At 41.4% G+C, this 22575-nt stretch overlaps 1 protein-coding gene across 4 annotated transcripts in view; it reads left to right on the top strand.

The window, feature by feature from the left end:
• Window positions 1-22575, top strand: part of LOC115154188 (cell adhesion molecule 1) — a 499358-nt gene that overhangs the window by 348102 nt on the left and 128681 nt on the right. For all 4 annotated transcript variants that reach the window (XM_029700153.1, XM_029700151.1, XM_029700154.1 and 1 more), the window contains exons 2-3: window positions 2250-2267; window positions 20025-20171. In XM_029700153.1, coding sequence (XP_029556013.1) covers window positions 2250-2267; window positions 20025-20171 — 165 coding nt within the window. The remainder of the gene's footprint in view (window positions 1-2249; window positions 2268-20024; window positions 20172-22575) is intronic.

The following is a 22575-nucleotide window of genomic DNA, read 5'->3' as shown; positions in this document are numbered from 1 at the left end:
TATGCATGTGCGAGAGAGAAGGCCAGCCTGTCTTTGAGCTGGTTTTCGTTGCCATTTTGTGAAGTGAATTGTTCTTGCGGGCTGTAGAGGTGAATCTAAAGAAAGGCATCAGTCCTTCATTAATGCAGCCCAGGCTGGCTGACCCCTGGTTAATGTTCCTATCATTTCTAGAGGAGAGAGCAGCTACCTTTAATTTGAAATGACTCATGTTTAATGCATCTCTCTGGTATAGCATTTAACCTCACCTCTGGGGTTGGATGGTTGCATACCGGTGACACGGCCATGCCGGGCAAGAGGGGAAGTGGGGTTGGCAGTTACGTGGGTTAGCCAGGCAGGCCCCTCAAGACCGGTGTAGTTGAAATGGCCATGCAGAGTTATTCTGACCGGTCTGGCATTTACTTAACATGGCGAGCCCCTTCCCCCTGACCTGTCACCTGGGTGGCCCAGGTCCCCCTTGGCTCTCTGAACCACTTAGTGGCCTGGCCCATGACTGGAATCTTTAAGGAGGAGAGACGCGGTGGTGCTGGGGTTTTGGATGCACTCTGTGTGTGTGTGTGTGTGTGTGTGTGTGTGTGTGTGTGTGTGTGTGTGTGTGTGTGTGTGTGTGTGTGTGTGTGTGTGTGTGTGTGTGTGTGCGCGCGTGCGGCATGCGTGTGTGTGCGCGTGTGTGTGTGTGTGTGCGCGCGTGTGTGTGTGTGCATTGATGGCTTTTAGCTTACTAACCAGTGGTGGGAAAAGTACCCAATCGTCATACTTGAGTAAAAGTAAAGATGCCTTAATAGAAAATGACTCAAAGTTGAAAGCCACACAGTGAAATTCTACTTGAGTAAAAGTCTAAAAGTATTTGATTTTAAAATATAAGTATCAAAGTAAAAGTATGAATCATTTAAAATTCCTAATTAACAAACAAAGCATGTGTGCTATGAGTAAGCCAGATCAGAGGCAATAGGGTTGACCAGGGGCGTTTTCTTGATAAGTACGTGAATGTGACCATTTTCCTGTCCTGCTAACCATTCAAAATGTAGAGTACTTTTGGGTGTCAGAGAAATGTATGGAGTAAAAAGTACATTATTTTCTTTAGGAATGTAGTGAAGTTAAAGTAAAAGTTGTCAAAATTATAAATAGTAAAGTACAGATACCCCCAAAAATGACTTAAGTAGTACTTTAAAGTATTTTGACTTAAGTACTTTACACCACTGCTACTAACAGCAAAGTGAGCAAGAAATATTTATGGGTGATTCATGTCTATGTATCAATGTTGATGCATGAATCGATTACTGTGCTCTTGGAGTCCTGGAGGGCTTTGGTATAGTCAACCTGCTGATGATCTCAACACTCTTCATTTCTATGTGTATAATCAGGCTACTTTTGCTGAGTACTACGCTACACTCTTAGAAAAAACGTGCTATCTAGAGCCAAAAAGTTTTTTTTGGCTGTCCCAATAGGAGAACCCTTTTTGGTTCTAGGTAGAACCCTTTTGGTTTCAGGTAGAACTCTTTTGGGTTCCATGTAGAACCCTTTCCACAGAGGGTTCTACATGGAGAATTGCATTAGTATGTCACCGTGATGGAAATTTGGCAAATGTTGAAGGAATATGGGTTGTCTAATCAGAACTAGCCTCAGAGCAGAATCCTGACACTCGGTTGGCGTAGAGTGGTTTTTAAGGATTTAACTGGTGCCAGGTGAATTGCATTATGGATTCATTATGGGTGAAGATGATAATTTTCGTGATGGCAGAAACCACAGATGGATAATCTGGGACCTAAGATCTTTGAAATGGTGTCATTTGCTTTTGCTGTCATATGAAAATTGAATTGAACCACCAATAAGCTTGTGCTTGCTATTTAGACCAATTCTGAGATGTTCAATATTAAGATATGTTTATTATGCTGTGATTATGTCACTGGCTATGTTGGTATTGAATATAACTTATAACTGAACAGTCAAATCCTTTGCTGGTGACTTGACTGAATTGAAAATGCCCGGTGTGCTATTGAATCTATGAAACCATTCACTCTTTTCCCTGAGAAGAAATCGAGTACCCTAGAAATCCTCTTTCCCTGCCTTCTTAAAATCAAATCAAATATAAGTTTATTAGTCGCGTACACAGATAAGCAGATGAGAAAGCAGGTGCAGCAAAATGTTAGCTTCATGCTATGCTAGAGACTTTTCAAAGCTGTTAATCTGTGGAGAATGGAGCTAATCGCTAATACAAATGCTTCTCTCTTCTTCTCCCTCCCTTGACACAGGAGCTGCTCAGTACCCAGGTAAACCCCCTACCTCCTCCTCTCTTCTCATTTACTTCTTTCTCTTACTTGTCTAGTACCCTTCTCTTCTTTGTTTTTACTGAATGGTCGCCTCACAGCGTCTCTGTGTGCTGCATATTAACTAATAATGGTTTCGCCATATCAATATTATTTTCTCTGACTTATTTTTTCTCTTTCTTTCGGCTCTGCTTTCGTACGTCTACCGCCACCGCTGCATAGCTGCTGATAGACTATCTGTTGCTTCTGTACCTGCTTTTTTTTCTTCTTCACATATTTTCTTCCTCATCTCTCTCTTGTTCTGGATACCTTCTGCTCGCTATAGCTGGTCTAGGGTCAGTTTTGTTGAGTACTGCATAATGGATGATGGAAAACTTTGGGGCAGGGAGAGCTGATCTGAAACCAGATGATATGAGCAAAAGGTAACTAGACTCTAGAGCTTCAGCTTGTCACGTTCTCTTTTTCTTCTCAGTGTTTTGTGTTAGTGTTTTGTGTTAGTGTTTTAGATGTTGATGGTCTGTGGTATGTGAAATTGTTTGCATTGTCGATAAAATGTATTTTGATACTCCTTAGCAAAACCTCAGAGCTTATTTTAAGAATGCCACTTCATTCATACTTAGACACTGTGAAATGGATGACATGTCTGGACATGCCTGATTTTAAAATAACAGCCTTCTCTCATTTGCTTGCTAACAAGGGCTGTTTTAATCTAAGCCGTCACCAATTATCACCCGAATTGGCCACTCAAACACTTAAGTATGTGTTTCTCCATGGCGCCATGGCAAACTGGGCTGAATTCATGGGGTGGAACTAAAATAAGTGAAACAAGCTACAAAGTAAGGTGTCTTTTTTGTCTTGAACTTTGATTGTCTTTCATACAGTCAGCCACAATTAAATAGTGCTTTAGCAGATAGCATACAGTCACTACTCTCTCACCAACTATAGCACAACTCCAGTCCTGGAGTGTGTACATCTTTATTCCATCCCAGCTCTAAATTGAACGCTTAGTTCATTTGCTGAATCAGGTTTGTTGGTGCTGGAGTGGAACCAAAGCCTGCACACTCTGTGGCTCGTATCCGAACCAGACCATTAACTTTTAGCCCGTTAGCCAAACGTACTGTAGACCAGGTTGAGGACAATCAGACGTTGAAACTAGACTGCTTGACAACGGTCCTCACTGCGGCACAGGCGACACTCGTGCTGGGGTCTGGACCTAGCATACCCCCTGGTGAAGGGAGTTTTGAGCCTCGGCTCAGCAAACTGTCTGTGCCCTTCCTCTCTGTGTCTCCTTCTCCAATGTTTATCCCCTGATCTCACATCCAACTGTCCTGTCTAAAAGAATCAATGATTATGAAAGAAGTTCGGGACTCTGAAATAATTAAAAAGAAAAAGAATAGCATTCAACCCAGGATGTTCTCATACGAGGGATCTACCTCTGAGCCATTTCAGGAGCTAGTTTGCGGTTTCGGACCTAAAGTTCAATAGTATGATCGGGATCAACTCCAGTCTGTCAATTTGAATTCAATTCTTCAGCTGACGTTATGGGCATTTTCTCAATTTGTGATTGGAATTCTATTTCATTTCCTGAACGGACGATCAACAGAGTCTGTTGCAGGTACTGAGGAGTAAATACATTCTCCAGACACTTGATTAGAAGAAATACTTAGTAATGCAACACTGCGCCCGGTAAAACCACCACCACCATTATACATTCATATTTAAATCTGAGACCTTTGTTTCAGTCTAAATCAGTCTAGAACAATTGTTTAGACTGATCCTGTTTTAGTATAACTGACTGGAATTTGATTTAGGTTAGGTAAGGAATTGTCCTTTGAAAACGACCCAATCTAACAAAAAAGAGCAAAAGGTTATTTGATAGGATGACAGGATGAATCACAATAATAAATAATAATTGCTTGCCAAAAATGTAATTTTTGTAATGCCAATCCTGGTTATAGGTAACAATCCTTTGTGTGAACTGCCAACATTATTATGCATATTATTTGTTAATTGTGGAAATAAATTAAGATATGCTAGATTTTTTTCATATACACTACAGTTCAAATGTTTGGGGTCACTTAGAAATGTCCTTGTTTTTGAAAGAAAAGCAAAAGAAATGGTCCATTAAAATAACATCAAATTGATCAGAAATACAGTGTAGACAATGTTAATGTTGTAAATGACTATTGTAGCTGGAAACGGCTTATTTTTTTTTCATGGAATATATACATAGGCCCATTATCAGCAACCTTCACTCCTGTGTTCCAATGGCACGTTGTGTTAAACTTGGATTATCTATCATTTTAAAAGGCTAATTGATCATTAGAAAACTATTTTGCAATTATGTTAGCACAGCTGAGAACTGTTGTTCTGATAAAGGAAGCAATAAAACTGACCTTTAGACTAGTTGAGTATCTGGAGCATCAGCATTTGTGGGTTCGATTACAAGCACAAAATGTCCAGAAACAAATCAAATCAAATGTATTTATATAGCCCTTCTTACATCAGCTGATATCTCAAAGTGCTGTACAGAAACCCAGCCTAAAACCCCAAACAGCAAGCAATGCAGGTGTAGAAGCACGTCAGTCTATTCTACAAAGACCATGTCAGTCTATTCTTGTTTTGAGAAATGAAGGCTATTCCATGCGAGAAATTGCCAAGAAACTGAAGATCTCATACAACGCTGTGTAGAAATGAAGCTCTTCGCTGGCCATGGCAGAACACTGACATTCCTGTCTTGCAGGAAATCACGCACAGAACGAGCAGTATGGCTGGTGGCATTGTCATGCTGGAGGGTCATGTCAGGATGAGCCTGCAGGAAGGGTACCACGAGGGAGGAGGATGTCTTCCCTGTAATGCACAGCTTTGAGATTGCCTGCAATGACAACAAACTCAGTCCGATGATGCTGTGACACACCGCCCCAGATCATGATGGACCCTCCACCTCCAAATCGATCCCGCTCCAAACGCGAATCCGACCATCACCCCTGATGAGACAAAACCGCGACTCGTCAGTGAAGAGCACTTTTTGCCAGTCCTGTCTGGTCCAGCAATGGTGGGTTTGTGACCTTAGGCGACGTTGTTGCCGGTGATGTCTGGTGAGGACATGCCTTACAACAGGCCTGCAAGCCTTCAATCCAGCCTCTCTCAGCTTATTGCAGACAGTCTGAGCACTGATGGAGGGATTGTGCGTTCCTAGTGTAACTCAGGCAGTTGTTGTTGCCATCCTGTACCTGTCCCGCCGGTGTGATGTTTGGATATACCGGTCCTGTGCAGGTGTTTTGACACGTGGTCTGCCACTGAGAGGACGATCAGCTGTCAGTCCTGTCTCCCTGTAGCGCTGTCTTAGGTGTCTCACAGTACGGACATTGCAATTTATTGCCCTGGCCACATCTGCAGTCCTCATGCCTTCTTGCAGCATGCCGAAGGCACATTCACGCAGATGAGCAGGGACCCTGGGCATCTTTCTTTTGGTGTTTTTCAGAGTCAATAGAAAGGCCTCTTTAGTGTCCTAAGTTTTCATAACTGTGACCTTAATTGCCTACCGTCTGTAAGCTGTTAGTGTCTTAACGACCGTTCCACAGGTACATGTTCATTAGTTGTTTATGGTTAATTGAACAAGCATGGGAAACAATGTTTAAACCCTTTATATTGAAGATCTGTGAAATGGTTTGGATTTTTATGAATTATCTTTGAAAGACAGGGTCCTGAAAAATTTTTTTTTGCTGAATTTACATGGTGGAGGCTCAATCAAGCTAGTTGTCTTGACAACTTTATGTCATTCTCGCTGGCACCAAAAGTTTAAAAAGTGTTGATAGGGGACAGATTTTTATATTTTTTTATTATTTAACCTTCATTTAACTAGGCAAGTCAGTTAAGAACAAATTCTTATTCACAATGACAGCCTACCATCAAATAATTGCCATATACATTACTCTTACAGAATTTCCACGTGGGCGAGGATATTGGACATTTTATCAAAAATTATAGGATGACAACTTGTTTTTCACCAGGACGGAAGAATTTATAACTGACTTTATCCTACGTAACATTGATACAGCAGATCCCCTTACTGTATGGGACACTTTTTTAAATGTGTCTTTAGAGGCCATGCAATTCAATTCTCATCTTTAAAACAAAAGCAATTTAGGTCAAAAAATCCATATTAAAGGATATAGAGAGACTAACAGTACAGATAGATGTCAATAAAAACAGTACCGTAGAGGCACATAATATGTTAGAGGAAAAACAAAAGAAATGGAAAAACTTATTCAAGAAAGATCAAGCGTAATATATTATAAAAAATAAAGCAAACAGGATGCGATATGGGGAAAAAATACACCCATTTTTTTCCAGTCTTCAATATAAAAATGCTACCAAAAATAATTTACTGAAACTTGTTACAAATGATGGGGTCACCCATGATTCACCAAACAATATTTTGAAAGAGGAAGCAAAGTACTTTAAGCATATGTATTTGTTAGTCTCCTCCATCTCCACTAACCAAAGTTAATTACAAGGATTTTCTTTCTATTAATAATGTAATATGAACAGCTGTACTGAAAGGTTCATGTGAAGGCCAAATTACAGAGGAGGAACTTATTGATGCAATTAAAGCCTGTGAAAACTCCAGGGCTGGATGGCATACCAGTTGTGGTATATCAAAATTTGTTGATGTACTCAGAGGACCATTATTATTATGTTTTAACCACTCAAATTAAAATGGTAGATTAACAGATATTCAACAAGAAGCTCCTAATTTCATTATTACTGAAACAGGACCAAAGTGGTAAATATCAAAGATCCAGTCCATTTAAAAAATTGGAGGCACCTTACCAGTGTTGTGATGCAAAAATTCTAGCAAAGTGCATAGCGCTTAGAATGAAAAAGGTATTGTCTAATATTATTCATTTTAATCAGACAGTTTATTTTACAAGTACTGGAAACAATAGAACACTATTAAAAATTGGGGAAACCAGGCCTGGTATTCATAGCTGACTTTAAAAAGGCTTTTGATAAAGTATGACTGGAATTTATATATAAATGCCTGGAATATTTCAATTTTGGAGAATCTCTTATGCAATGGGTCAAAGTTATGTATAGTAACCCTAGGTGTAAATAATGGCTACTTCTTAGAGCTTTTTAATCTGTCAAGAGGAGTAAAACAAGGTTGTCCACTATCGGCGTATATATTTATTATGGCCATCGAAATATTAGCTATTAAAATCAGATCCAACAATAATATTAAAGGCCTATAAATCCAGGGCTTAAAAACAAAGGTGTCATTGTACGCTAATGATTCATGTTTTCTTTTTGATCCGCGGTTTGGATCCCTCCGCAGCCTTGTGGATGATCTGGATACTTTTTCTAGCCTCTGGATTGCAACTGAATTATAAGTGTACTTACTATATTGCGTATTGTATCACAAAAAAATACAACTTTTAAATTACTGTGTAGTTTACTAATAAAATGGTCTGATGGTGAAGTGGACATACTTGGTATTCATATCCCGAAAGAAAGAAATTACAACCAACTAATTGCAGCTATAACGCAAAAAAATGGAAGAGGCAAGTGGAAAGGGGAGAAAGTAAGGAACTTGAGTTGCCCCTGCATTAAAGACCAAAATTGGCTAAAGGAAATTGTGATAAATAAAAAAGTTTACCTGTTTCATTTAAGGACCAAAAAATTACAGCTGTGCCATATAGATAGTTGTGAAGAGATGTTCAATGTACCGATTCCATGGCACATGGTTTATGAACTGATACAAAATATTGCTGGATTCAAAACGTATAATTTTTCCATTTTAATTATTATACAACATTTTTGCAACCAATAGAATGTTATATATATGGGGGATAGAACCTTCCCAGCTCTGCATATTTTTCTGCGAAGAGACAGAATCATTAGATAATTTGTTTTGGTTATTGTCCATATGTAGCTTATTTTTGGTCGCAGGTTCAGGAATGGCTGAAGAATTGCAACATTTACCTGGAGCTAACTCGGCAAATTGCACTGCTGGGTGATTTAAAAAGTCATAGTCAATCGATTAATAATATAATAATACTCTTAGCAAAAAGGTTTATCTTTAATTTACAATATGTAAAATGTATGAGAATAGAAAGGTTCAGAACTTTTGTGAAACATCACAGCACAGTTGAAAAATATATGGCAAATGTAAATCAAAACTGGATGTTGTTCAGAGATGTATAGGAGGGGTTGAGTGAAGCTAACTATTGTAAACTATACTGTTTCTGTAAAATGTATATAGGGAAAGGGGGATACCTAGTCAGTTGTACAACTGAATGTCTTCAACTGAAATGTGTCTTCCACATTTAACCAACCCCTCTGAATCAGAGAGGTACAGGGGGCTGCCTTAATCGACATCCACGTCCTAAGAGTTGTTGTCCAATAGTTTACTCCAATTAGGAGAGGGATGGTAGGGTTAGGGGAAAATAATAAAAGGAAAATATCTTAAATATACAGTACCAGTCAAAAGTTTGTACACACCTACTCGTTCCAGGGTTATTCTTTATTTTTACTATTTTCTGCATTGTAGAATAATAGTGAAGACATCAAAACTATGAAATAACACATATAGTACTGAGCAGCAGGTTTCTGAGTACTTGATTTTGTATTCATGTACAAGGTGGCTGTGGAGAGACAGCCAGGTGCTAGAGCCACATAGTACATACACTTAAGTGTGCACTCTCTCACACACACACTAACACACACTGCTAACCAAGAGGAGAAACGGTGAGTGTGGAGGCGAGGAGGGGGGAAGAGGGATGCTGATAGCCTGTGTTCTGCTGCAGTGCCCTCTACCTCTCCACCTCTCTCTTTCTCTCTAAGTCTGTATCTCCCTCTTGTTCTCTCTCACCATCTCTCTCTTTCTCCTCCTTCAGACTGTCAGCAGGGTCTCAACCAGTTTTTGTTTATCTGGCTGGGAGTGGAGGAGATGAGCCCACTCTATCCCTCCAATCTCTCTCCTTCCCTGCCTCTCTCCCTCTCTTCTTCCCTCCCTCCCTCTCCTGCCTCTCTCCCCCTCTATCCCTCCCTGTCTCTCTCTCTCTCTCTCCCTCCCTCTCTCTCCCTGCCTCTCTCTCTCCCTGCCTCTCTCTCCCTGCCTCTCTCTCCCTGCCTCTCTCTCTCTGCCTCTCTCCCTGCCTCTCTCCCTCTCTCTCCCTCCCTACCTCCCTCCCTCTCTCCTCCCTGAAAGAGATTTCCAAATGAGCGAGCATAATGGCAGGCCCTCTGGTTATAGCACCACTGCCTCTGATGCATTAATCTCTGGGCTGCCACCCCCTCCCCTCCCACACATAGTACACACACACACACACACACACACACACACACACACACACACACACACACAAAAAGTAGTACAGATAGACACTCACACCATGCTGGTGCACATACACAAATCCCTTCACACAGAGTCACAGTAAATGCACACATAATCATGCATTAATCACATGCATGATCATCAACATAAATCACATGCATGCAAGCAGCTACAAACACACACACACACTTAATGACACTAAAAGCACATGCACACACACATCGTCCCATCACTCCACTGATTTGGATGCTTTTCTGTTCTCCTCTCCATCCATCCATCCATCCATGGACAGCTCCCACGTGACCTCTACTTTACTGGTCATTAGCACCACACAGGCCTCCACCTCCTTTACTTCTCTTCTCCCTCCTTCATTGAAAGGCACTGCAAATGTCTCCCCACTGTCTCCTCTCAGAGTGGAGAGGGGGATGAGGATGAGGGAGGAAGGGAATAATAGCACAGAATAGCCTTTGAAGGATTTTCTCTGTTTTTTTCTCCTCCAAAGCGTTGATGCAGAGGTCAGTTTATAAACACTGTCTCCTAATCTGCATAAAAACACCATGCTATTGTTGCTAATTAGCCACTACAAAAGCTTCTTCAAACTTTTCTTTGGGACGAGTAATCACAACTTAAGCTTTAGGCCCTTTTTGTATTGGAATATGCTTTATGATTATGGGTGGCATTGGTTCACTATTAACATAATAAGCAGTACAGAATTGTTCAGCTATTTTTTTTGTTGGTGTTTTTTTACAGTTATTTTTATTCATATACCTCTGGAGACATTTAAAAAATGACCACTTAGTGAAATTACAAGGGGACGCATAGAACAAGTCAAAGATGATGTGGGATCATTCCAAGTCATTCCCTTTGAATGAGGTAGCTATCTCAAATACTAAAACATCCTCGCTATTTATGAAACCATGAACGTTTCTGAGGAAAATTAAACCACTTGACGTCGTTCAATGATTCAACATCATCCCTATCAAACCTTTTGATCTTATTACTGTGCGATAAAATATCTCTAAAACGTTCTTTTTACTCCCTTTAATAAGATTTGTTTAATCTTAAAAGCAGGCCATTTCTAAAAGGCTTAAATCAAGCTTAATATATTTTATATTCTTGAGCAGCAGGGTACTTTTAGCCTGGTCCCAGATCTGTGTGTGCTGTAGAATCAACTATGGTTTGTCACGACAATGGCCGTAGAAGTTGGCATGACAGCCCAAATAGATTGGGACATGGGTAGGGTTATTTGCATTAAGGCAGTGTAATGTATATGAATTTGATGCGTTTTTACAGATAGTGACTAGTTGGTTAGGGATTTTGGCAGGGCTGCATCACTGTGCATTTCGGGTTGAGAACAGGGTCTCCCACTCACAGATGGAGTGGTCAATGGCCACCCAAACTTATCCAGTCCACAGCAGAATTGGGTTGTGAAAAATCAAAGGGAGAGAAAAGAAGTGCCTCTTGTTTTTTGAGAGAACACCAGCAAAACACACACACAGAATGCTAGCGGATGAGAGTCAAATCAGCTGGGGTGCTTAGATACACCCTGTCAAACACGTTCTCAGTGAGATATGACTATTTGACCTACAAATTCACCATGTCAAAATACAGCATTGTTTGTTTGTTGTAAATTGTCTCTTTAGCCGTAGTGTGATACATAAGATAAGCGTAAGCAGAAGCTACAGTCCTAGTTAATTGCTGGGAAAATAGACCCTTCGAAACTAATCTGACATAACTGGATAGGTATAACGAATACAGTGGCAACCTTGCTTTCACCCAACCAATTAGATCAGTGATCATCTCAAGGTAGAACCTGCCTTGTGCATATCAACAGGGTCAAGTGCTCTTCAAACACTCCGATAACATTCCAATAACAGTCTAGCAACATTACCTAGTTATTGCCGGTTAGCTTTAGCAGGGTACAGCTCACCAAGGGGTGTGGCACAGTAAGAGCCTGTCACTGCTCACTGCCTGTTTTATAGCCTGCTGTGTGCTAGCTAGCTCAAGAGCCCCTTCCATATGCAAACCCACTGGTCAATGGTTAATGCTAATTTGACACTGGTGCTATTTTCACTGACTGAACGTGCTGAGCGTGTACTGGGGGTCTACCGGGCCCTGGCTGCCGGACACTCTACGCTCCCCTCTAAATAGAGGACAGGGCCAGTGAGGGCCCGGTGACCTTTCCAACCCAGTGGTGCGCTGCAGCCTTCAGCCAGCTGTCTATGACATGCTGCGCAGGTGGTCTTCTCCCAACTGCTGGTGCGCTCTCTCTCTAATGTCAGAGCGAACGGCGAAATATACCACACACACTGGCGCATACATACACACACACACACACACACACTCAAATGTGTGCTCCAACACACTCAGACAAGTGCAGTAGAGCTTACACACACAGGCACACACACAGTGTAGGTTAGTACAGATCATCCTCATCTGACAAGTTTAATCTAGGCCAGAATGATCAATGCTCTGTGCTAGCGCTTTTCAATTCCACTAATTAAATACAAAGATAATATAACAGATCTGTTTGAACAAGTTATGCAAATGCAACGAAAGTCTTTGGCTACATGATGGCAAGCCATGTTGATGACGGAATTCACAGAAAGCAAATGCACATCAAAGTGGGCCTACAGCAAAGCTAATGTATGTTGCACATGCTAGTTCGGTCCTCTGTTTACAAGAGGACATTTGCTTAGAATTCATGTATTTTATTGTTCAATCAATTCATTGAAGCATAGATACAATAGCCATCCTCCAACTACTTGTCCCTACTTGTCCCCACACATGTCCCTATTCCCATTATGGATCTATTAGACTAGGGTTTCCCAAACTCGGTAGTGCCCCCCGCCCCCCTCCTAAATGCACGTGTTGTTTTTTGCCCTAGCACTACACAGCTGATTCAAATGACTAACTCATCATCAAGCTTTGATTATTTGAATCAGCTGTGTAGGTGCTAGGGTCAAAAACCAAAATGCTCACTCAGTGGGGGACCCCAGGACCGAGTTTGGGAAACCCTGTATTAGACCATATCTATCTTGTTGTTTATCCCCTGCTTTCTGGTCAGCTGCATGTAGTGTTGAGTTGAAAGGCTTTTCCCCAAATCACTCTTGATGAGTGCTGCTGTATAGCTAGGTTTTTGCTAAAGGTTCATCCAATATGCACACACATCTCTCCCATTGAATTTGACAAGGTGGCTCCCCCTTGTGGCTCAGACACATGCACATCTATACATGTACAGTGCATTTGGAAAGTATTCAGACCCCTTGAATATTTCCACATTTTGTTGCGTTACAACCTTATTCTAAAATCAATCAAATAAAATAAAATCCCTCAGCAATCTACACACGATACCCCATAATGACCAAGTGAAAACAGGTTGAGAAATGTTTGCAAATTTATAAAAAAATAAAAACAAATTCCTTATTTACATAAGTATTCAGACCTTTTGCTATGAGACTCGAAATTGAGCTCAGGTGCATCCTGTTTCCATTGATCATCCTTGATGTTTCTACAACTTGATTGGAGTCCACCTGTGGTAAATTAAATTGATTGGACATGATTTGGAAAGGCACACACCTGTCTATCTATAAAAGGTCCCACAGTTGACTGTGCATGTCGGAGCAAAAACCAAGCCACGAGGTCTTGTGTCAAGGCACAGATCTGGGGAAGGGTAGCAAAAAATGTCTGCAGCATTGAAGGTCCCCAAGAAAACAGTGGCCTCCATCTGTACACTCGCACCATTGACTCGGTACTGGTACCCCCTGTATATAGCTTCGTTATTGTTATTTTATTGTTTCTCTTTTATTTTTTACTTTAGTTTATTTAGTAAATATTTTTCTTAACTGCATTGTTGGGTAAGGCCTTGTAAGTAAGTATTTCACGGTAAGGTCTGTTGTATTCGGCGCATGTGACAAATAAAATTTGATTTGATCATTTTTAAATTGAAGTAGTTTGGAACCACCAAGACTGTTCCTAGAGCTGGCTGCCCAGCCAAACTGAGCAATCGGGGGAGAAGGGCCTTGGTCAGGGAGGTCACCAAGAACCTGATGGTCACTCTAACTGAGCTCTAGAGTTGCTCTGTGGAGATGGGAGAACCATCCAGAAGGACAACCATCTCTGCAGCACTCCACCAATCAGGCCTTTATGGTAGAGTGGCAGACGGAAACCACTCCTCAGTAAAAGGCACATGACAGCCCGCTTGGAGTTTGCCAAAAGGCACCTAAAGTCTCTCAGACCATGAGAAACATGATTCTCATCTGGAGGAAACCTGGCACCATCCCTACGGTGAAGTATGGTGCTGGCAGCATCATGCTGTGGGGATGTTTTTCAGCGGCAGGGACAAGGAAACTAGTCAGGATCGAGGCAAAGATGAACGGAGCAAAGTACAGTGAGATCCTTGATGAAAACCTGCTCCAGGGTGCTCAGGACCTCAGACTGGGGCAAAGGTTCATCTTCCAAAAGGACAACGACCCTAAGCACACAGTCAAGACAACGAGTGGCCCAGCCAGAGCCCGGACTTGAACCCGATTGAACATTTCTGGAGAGACCTGAACATAGCTGTGCAGCAACGCTCCCAGTCCAACCTGACAGAGCTTGAGAGGATCTGCAAAGAAGAATGGGATGAAGTCTCCAAATACAGCTGTGCCAAGCTTGTAGCGTCATGCCCAAGAAAACTCTAGGCTGTAATCGCTGTCAAAGGTGCTTCAACAAAGTACTGAGTAAAGGGTCTGAATATTTATGTAAATGTCATATCTAAAAACTTGTTTTTGCTTTGTCATTATGGGGTATTGTGTGTAGATTGATGAGGGGAAAAAAACATTTTATCCATTTTAGAATAAGACTGTAACCTAACAGAATGTGGAAAAAGTCAATGGGTCTGAATACTTTCCTAATGCACTGTATGTACAGTACCAGTCAGAAGTTTGGACACCTACTCATTCCAGGGTTTTTCTGAATTTTTACTATGTTCTACATTGTAGAATAATAGTGAAGACATCAAAATCATGCTTTTTTAAAAGTTAATTTGTGGAATTTCTTTCCTTCTTAATGCGTTTGAGGCAATCAGTTGTGTTGTGACAAGGTAGGGTTGGTATACAGAAGACAGCCCTTTTTGGTAAAATACCAAGTCCATATTATGTCAAGAACAGCTGAAATAAGCAAAGAGAAATGACAATCCATCAGTACTTTAAGGCATGAAGGTCAGACAATCTGGAAAATTTCAAGAACTTTGAAAGTTTCTTGAAGTGCAGTTGCAAAAACCATCAAGCGCTATGATGAAACTGGCTCTCATGAGGACCGCCACAGGAAAGGAAGACCCAGAGTTACATCTAATGCAGAGGATACGTTCATTAGAGTTACCAGCCTCAGAAATCGTCAATTAACTGCACCTCAGATTGCAGCTGACAGAGTTCAAGTAACAGACTCATCTCACATCAACTGTTTAGAGGAGACTGCGTGAATCAGGCCTTCATTGTCGAATTGCTGCAAAGAAACCACTACTAATGGACACCAATACGAGGAAGAGCCTTGCTTGGTCCAAGAAACACAAGCAATGGACATTTGACCGGTGGAAATCTGTCCTTTGGTCTGATGAGTCCAAATTTGATATTTTTGGTTCCAACCGCCGTGTCTTTGTGAGTTGCAGAGTAGGTGAATGGGTGATCTCTGCATGTGTGGTTCCCACCGTGAAGCATGGAGGTGTGATGGTGCTTTGCTGGTGACACTGTCTGTGATTTAGAATGCACGGAAAACTTAACCAGCATGGCTACCACAGCATTCTGCAGCTATAAGCCATCCCATCTTATTTGCACTTAGTGGGACTATCAATGGTTTTGCAACAGGACAATTACCCAAAACACCTCCAGGCTGTGTAAGGGCTATTTGACCAAGAAGGAGAGTGATGGAGTGCTGCATCAGATGACCTGGCCTCCACAATCACCCAACCTCAACCCAATTGAGATGGTTTGGGATGAGTTGGACCGCAGAGTGAAGGAATAGCAGCCAACAAGTGCTGCTCAGCATATGTGGGAAGTCCTTCAAGACTGTTGGAAAAGCATTCCTCATGAAGCTTGTTGAGAGAATGCCAAGAGTGTGCAAAGCTGTCATCAAGGCAAAGAGTGGCTGCTTTGAAGGATCTAAAATATGTAACACTTTTTAGGTTACTACATGATTCCATATATGTTATTTCATAGTTTTGTCTTCACTATTATTCTACAATGTGGAAAATAGTAAAAATAAAGAAAAACCCTTTAATGATTAGGTGGGTCCAAACTTTTGACTGGTACTGTATGTTGAGCTGTAGCTTGGTCCCAGCTGTAGGCAAGGCTATGTGATTTATCCAACTCTCTCTGCTGCATTTGTTCGTTGTTGTGCCAAACATGTATGTTAGTAGATGCACACAAGGATAGTTAGAGGAGTTGCCAAGGCACGTGCAGATCGAGACTATTTGATATTTTGAGAATGATTGATCAAAAAATCAGGGCACTTAAGGCATGTGACATGGTTTTTTGAGTTGTAGTTTTTGAATGCAGTTTCTGACATGAGATATTTAGTATTATCATAACTATTTGTTCCAGTGTCATCTCTTTTCGTTTGGTAACCACCTGCTGATATTCTCATAATTTGATTTGCTCATTTCATTTGATCTAATTACATTTCCTAAATAAGGAATCATAATAAGAGCCATTGCTACTATGATTTTATCAACATTATACCAGATTAGGCTAATGTAGCTGTTGGTAATGACTCGATAAGATTGACATTTTCTGGATGACATTGTGCACGTTTGATGTTGTCGTTAATGAGCGCGTTCCCTCGTAAGTATTCCCCCCTTACAACTCATGTTTTAGTGTTTGTTTACCAGTAGACGAACAATTAACCAAATGAACACCACCCAGGTTTTAAACTCCTAGCCCAACATAGTAGGAGACAAAATTTAGCAGCATCGCCACGGCGATACCCACTGTACTAGGTACCCACTGTACTAGTTTAGCATATTAGCATATCGTATAAGCCAATTAGCATATCATATGAGCATAATATGTTAGCATTTATGAGCCTAGCATATTAGCATATCATTCAAGCCTATTATATTAGCATATTGGCCTAGTATGTTAGCATAGCATATTAGCATATATCCAATAACGGCCCTCCTTATTGAAAAGTAGGCTGAATTCACTTCTTACAAGTGGGGAGTGTGGCTTGTTCTCATATGGTACATTTGTTTTCAGGGCTGTTGGGGTATCGGGTATTGTTTGGCAGGCTTATTTTAAATCCTGTTTGTTAAGCTGTCTGTCCTTATCTGTCGACATTTGAGGAGGCGATTGCGTTCTTCCCCCTCCTCTTTAAATGACAGGGATGTTTAGAGGTGCATGACAACTGAGGCATGGAAATTTGCAGGTTTCCCCACCGCGAAAGTCAGTCCATTCATGCTCCTCCTATTAACTCATCGGCTAGGGAACAATACATATACAGTTGAAGTCGGAAGTTTACATACACCTTAGCCAAATACATTTAAACTGTTTTTCACAATTCCTGACATTTAATCCTAGTAAAAATTCCCTGTCTTAGGTTGGTTAGGATCACCACTTTATTTTAAGAATGTGAAATGTCAGAATAATAGTAGAGAGAATTATTTATTTAAGCTTTTATTTCTTTCATCACATTCCCAGTGTGTTAGAAGTTTACATACACTCAATTAGTATTTAGTAACATTGCCTTTAAATTGTTTAACTTGGGTCAAACATTTCAGGTAGCCTTCCATAAGCTTCCCACAATAAGTTGGGTGAATATTAACCCATTCCTTCTGACAGAGCTGGTGTAACAGAGTCAGGTTTGTAGGCCTCCTTGCTCGCACTCGCATTTTCAGTTCTGCCCACACATTCTCTATAGGATTGAGGTCAGGGCTTTGTGATGGCCACTCCAATACCTTAACTTTGTTGTCCTTAAGCCATTTTGCCACAACTTTGGAAGTAGTCTTGGGGTCGTTGTCCATTTTGAAGACCCATTTGCGACCAAGCTTTAACTTCCTGACTGATGTCTTGAGATGTTGCTTCAATATATCCACATAATTTTCCTCCCTCATGACGCCATCTATTTTGTGAAGTACACCAGTCCCTCCTGCAGCAAAGCATCCCCACAACATGATGCTGCCACCCCGGTTGGGATGGTGTTCTTTGGCTTGCAAGCCTTCCTCTTTTTCTTCCAAACATAACAATGCTCATTATGGCCAAACAGTTCTATTTTTGTTTCATCAGACCAGAGGACATTTCTCCAAAAAGTACGATCTTTGTCCCCATGTGCAGTTGCAAACCGTAGTCTGGCTTTTTGATGGCAGTTTTGGAGCAGTGGCTTCTTCCTTGCTGAGCGGCCTATCAGGTTATGTTGATATATGACTCGTTTTACTGTGGATATAGATACTTTTGTACCTGTTTCCTCCAGCATCTTCACAAGTTCCTTTACTGTTGTTCTGGGATTGATTCGCACTTTTCGCACCAAAGTATGATCATCTCTAGGAGACAGAACACGTCTCCTTCCTGAGCGGTATGATGGCTGCGTGGTCCAATGGTGTTTATACCTGCGTACTATTGTTTGTACAGATGAACGTGGTAACTTCAGGTGTTTGGAAATTGCTCCCAAGGATGAACTAGAATTTATTTTTTTCTGAGGTCTTGGCTGAATTCTTTTCATTTCCCCATGATGTCAAGCAAAGAGGCACTGAATTTGAAGGTAAGCCTTGAAATACATCCACAGGTACACCTCCAATTGACTCAAATGATGTCAATTAGCCTATCAGAAGCTTCTAAAGCCATGACATAATTTTCTGGACTTTTCCAAGCTGTTTAAAGGTACAGTCAACTTAGTGTATGTATACAATTGTAAACAATTGTTGGAAAATGACTTGTGTCATGCACAAAGTAGATGTCCTAACCAACTTGCCCAAATTAGTTTGTTAACAAGAAATTTGTGTAGTGGTTGAAAAACGAGTTTTAATGACTCCAACCTAAGTGTATGTAAACTTCCGACTTCAATTGTATAATATATATATTTTTATTTTTTTATTTAAGCTACACATCAAGGAGGCAAGAGATTAATCTTGGAGAAGATGAAAATCAAAAATCTCTCTCCTGACTTTAATGAAGTAGTGTAAAAGGAATTCTATATCTTTGATGATAATAATCAAGAATCAATTCGCCTTGACTAATGCCCAAGGTTTGTAAGACAATGGGTTAAAATAATTAGGCAAGGACTCAGCTTTCTGCAAAAGGTATCTGTAGCTTTTATTCAGATAACGTTCTGAGGTCAGGATAACAAAACAGTCATTATATAGTTCTTGCTTTCTTACGCACATGCATTTACACACAAACTGTTGGTGACCTGTCTCCCCCACAAACTTCTCACCCTCTTTATCACTCTCCCGAGCTCGCCTGTTTCTTTCCCTCAAGATAAGAAATGCTTTGAAGCTTGCACTCCCAGGACCATGTGTCTCCTGGTGTCCCTCTAATTGCATATACACATTCCTTTCCCTATCACATGGTTCCTGAACTTTCCAGAACTAATCAAACTTATCTATCCCTACATTGATCATTACATTGATTATTCATTAACCATTCTGTATGACTAATAATTCATCATGGTCTATTGATTCATTTACCTTTAATAGATAATTCTCTTATCAATTAGCTAAAATCTATTTGTGAAGTCTTCCATTGCCCTGTGATAGGGTTTGCCGTCATCCATCAGGTCAGGCATCAGGAGCAACAGGAGCAACCTTTACCACCTCGCTCATAAAGCACACATTCACACACACACACAATCCTGTACAGCTAACCTTGTGGGGACACACAATTCAGTCCCATTCAAAATCCTATCTTCCCTAACCCTTAAAATTAACCTGTACTCTTACCCTAACCTTAACCATAACCCTAAAACCTAACCTTAATCCTGAAACTAACCCTAGCTCCTAACCCTAAACTGAATTCTAATACTAATTCTAACCGTAACCCTAAACCCCCTACAAATAGCATTTGACCATGTGGGGCCAAACAAAATTTCCCCAGTTGGTAAAAAAAAAATCTCCCCACTCTTCCTTGCGGTTGTTATGGACTGAAGGGCTTATTTTGAATTATAACTTGGGATACATATCATGTTGGCATTGATCTCTTACAAGTATTGACATATGGTAGTACCACCTGAATTCATTCCATTCTTGAGATCATTTGTTTGCAAACCAAATTGTGCTCGCTTAGATATGACATTTTCATACCATTTCAGCACAGTTCCTGTAACTATGCTGGATGTGTAACCAGGCTGAGTACAGCTTGGCTTGGCTCTGTTCAGCTCAGTGGTGTGAAAAACTATACTGCACACAGCCTGCCAGTTGTAATGACTAGTGTGTGTCTGTCTGTGCCTTCCAGTCCAGAGTCAGAACCTGGTGACAGACAATGTGGAGGTGGTGGAGGGTGACGTGGCCGTCATCAGCTGCAGGGTGAAGAACAACGACGACTCTGTCATCCAGCTCCTCAACCCCAACAGACAGACCATCTATTTCAGAGACGTCCGACGTGAGTACCACACACACACACACACACAGGCTGGCATACACATTTGACACACTCACACCTTAAATAATAGATTGGCCTACTAGTTCTACACAGATGGACATACACATACTGTCACATCAACTCTACAATAATATTTTGGTCCACTTCAGAGACTTACAGATGTTATTAGTACTTTCCACTGGTTGGACAATACTAAATGCACCCACACACACAAACATAAAGTATAGCCCTATTGGTCGCACACTTTTGCAGTAAGTCCTCAAGTCCTCCTTCTGTCTACTTCAGAAATGAGGCGTGAGCACGCACGCACACACATACACACACACGCACCACACACACACACACACACACACAGAGACGCAGCCACATCAGAAGGGCTCCCATCTGTCTTTGATGGATACAACGTTCTGTCCCTCCCTCCCATCCTACCACCACAAACTCTTCCTCACTCACCCACACTTTCTATCACACACATATATACAGCCACACAGCCAGGTCCTCATGATCCCCCTGGCATACATAAATCGCGCCTCGTGTTTTTCTGTTTCGCTGGGGCACCAAATACCAAGCACACAGCTGGCTGTCAAGGGCATCTCATCTTCCGACGGGGCGCCTTGATCTCTTGTGATCTTTTCCCGAGAACATTCGGGCATTTCACTGCAGCTGCACTTCTTAATTATAGCTTGGCTCTTCTACCAGCCTCCCTGAATATCATATTGGGCCGCTCCAACTGAAATCCATATTGGGGAAAAAAGGAGGGAGATAGAGGAGAGAGCTTTGACATTGACATCCTAGTTGCGGGAAAAGCTCAGCGGTAGCATCTTTCTCCATCGCATCTGAAATGAATGTGACCCCACTTCAAGGGAGCGGTTGGAGCCGGGTGTGGATGAGGGCTCCTCCCCAGCGTGGCCCTCTGCACACAAAGTGAGCACACACACACATGTTTTGATGCTCCTTCATACACACACACACTTATATACTGTAGGCACACTCAGCGAGTTAAGAGGCGCACACACACTTTTGCACTGGCACTCAGAGTGAAGAGGCAGACACTTGAAACCTGTGTAGTGGGTGGACGTCAGTCCTTTTGAAGACCAGAGACCACGTGTGTAAGGAGTCCGCTGGGCCCCGGGCAGTGCCAGAGTAGCCTTTGCATTACCAAAGGACACCTTTACCTTACCTTTACCACCACCAGCTCCTAATCTCTTAATGAGGACATCACCTCCATATCCTCTGTGTTTTCAAAGCACTGACCTCGTCATTAACAGGTCCGCAGCCACCAAGCCAAAAAGGTCACCCTCTAATCTCTCCGCCGTTCTCCTTATCATTAAAAGGTGTCTCTCTCCGGCAACGTTTAAAAGTGAGATGGCGAAAACAGCATGGAGCCAGCTAAAGGGCAAGAAGAAGATTGAGCGCCACAAATCCCTTTTCCACGTGTGTGTGTATGTGTGTGATGGGAGTCTGTGTGAAGAGCCAAATTACCCTCACCCACCTACCCTTTCCCTCTCTCACTCCTTAATAAAACTTTGATGGGCTCCTCTCAAAAAGTAGCCAGGCCCGCTAATCAGAATTGATTGCCACCACTTAAGAAGAAGCCAGAAGCTCGTCTCAAAGAAGCTGGAGCCAGCCCTCCTCAATGAAACCAGGGAGAAACAACACAAATGAGATATAAAGAGAGAGGGAGAAAGATGGAAGAAAAGAATAACCCATTGCAGCCATAAAAGTTTTGTTTATCTCATCTTTCTTTTTTCGCTCTGCTCTGAATTGCAGTTTATTTCCCCCCCTTTTGTGTTTAAAGTCAGCTTCATTTCAATGCAGAGATTGCCAGGACTCAATGGATATGGCCATGTGTGTTTGTGCAGTTTTTTGTGCCCCATCACCCATTTCCTCGATGGTGCCGAACGGAACTTTGGCTATTTGCGATAACACGAAAATAAGCAATGTATATTCAACACCTCTTTAGGCGACTGTCCACCCCTCAAATGGAGTTGAGTGGGGGGGGGGGGGGGGGGGGAATCCATTGTCCACGTTGATCTGACTCAGGCAAATTAATTAGAAATCTTGAAAATAAAGTTTTCTGTTTTATTATTTCATAATATTTTAAACATAAGTAAGATCACTTTATTTGTGAGATGACTTGGGGCCTTCTGGTACGATGTTATTAACAAAATAGCTGAATTGAGGTATGTTTTTTTTTATACTATAGCTTGCAATGTGAATCTGTGAATAAGATTTAAAGAAAGCCTTTATTTTCATAGAAAGGCTGCTTGTTTGGTTGTAGAGAGGCTGTATGAGGAAGATGGACTTTGGTTTTCACAATCTAATTCAAGACCATCATGGAAATGAAACATATACATCCCTGAAATTAAATGGATGAAGTGTGGCTGTTAAAACAAATAAATTA

Source organism: Salmo trutta, chromosome 19, assembly GCF_901001165.1.
Source record: "Salmo trutta chromosome 19, fSalTru1.1, whole genome shotgun sequence".
Taxonomy (NCBI): domain Eukaryota; kingdom Metazoa; phylum Chordata; class Actinopteri; order Salmoniformes; family Salmonidae; genus Salmo; species Salmo trutta.
This window is presented reverse-complemented; position numbering and strand designations above follow the sequence as displayed.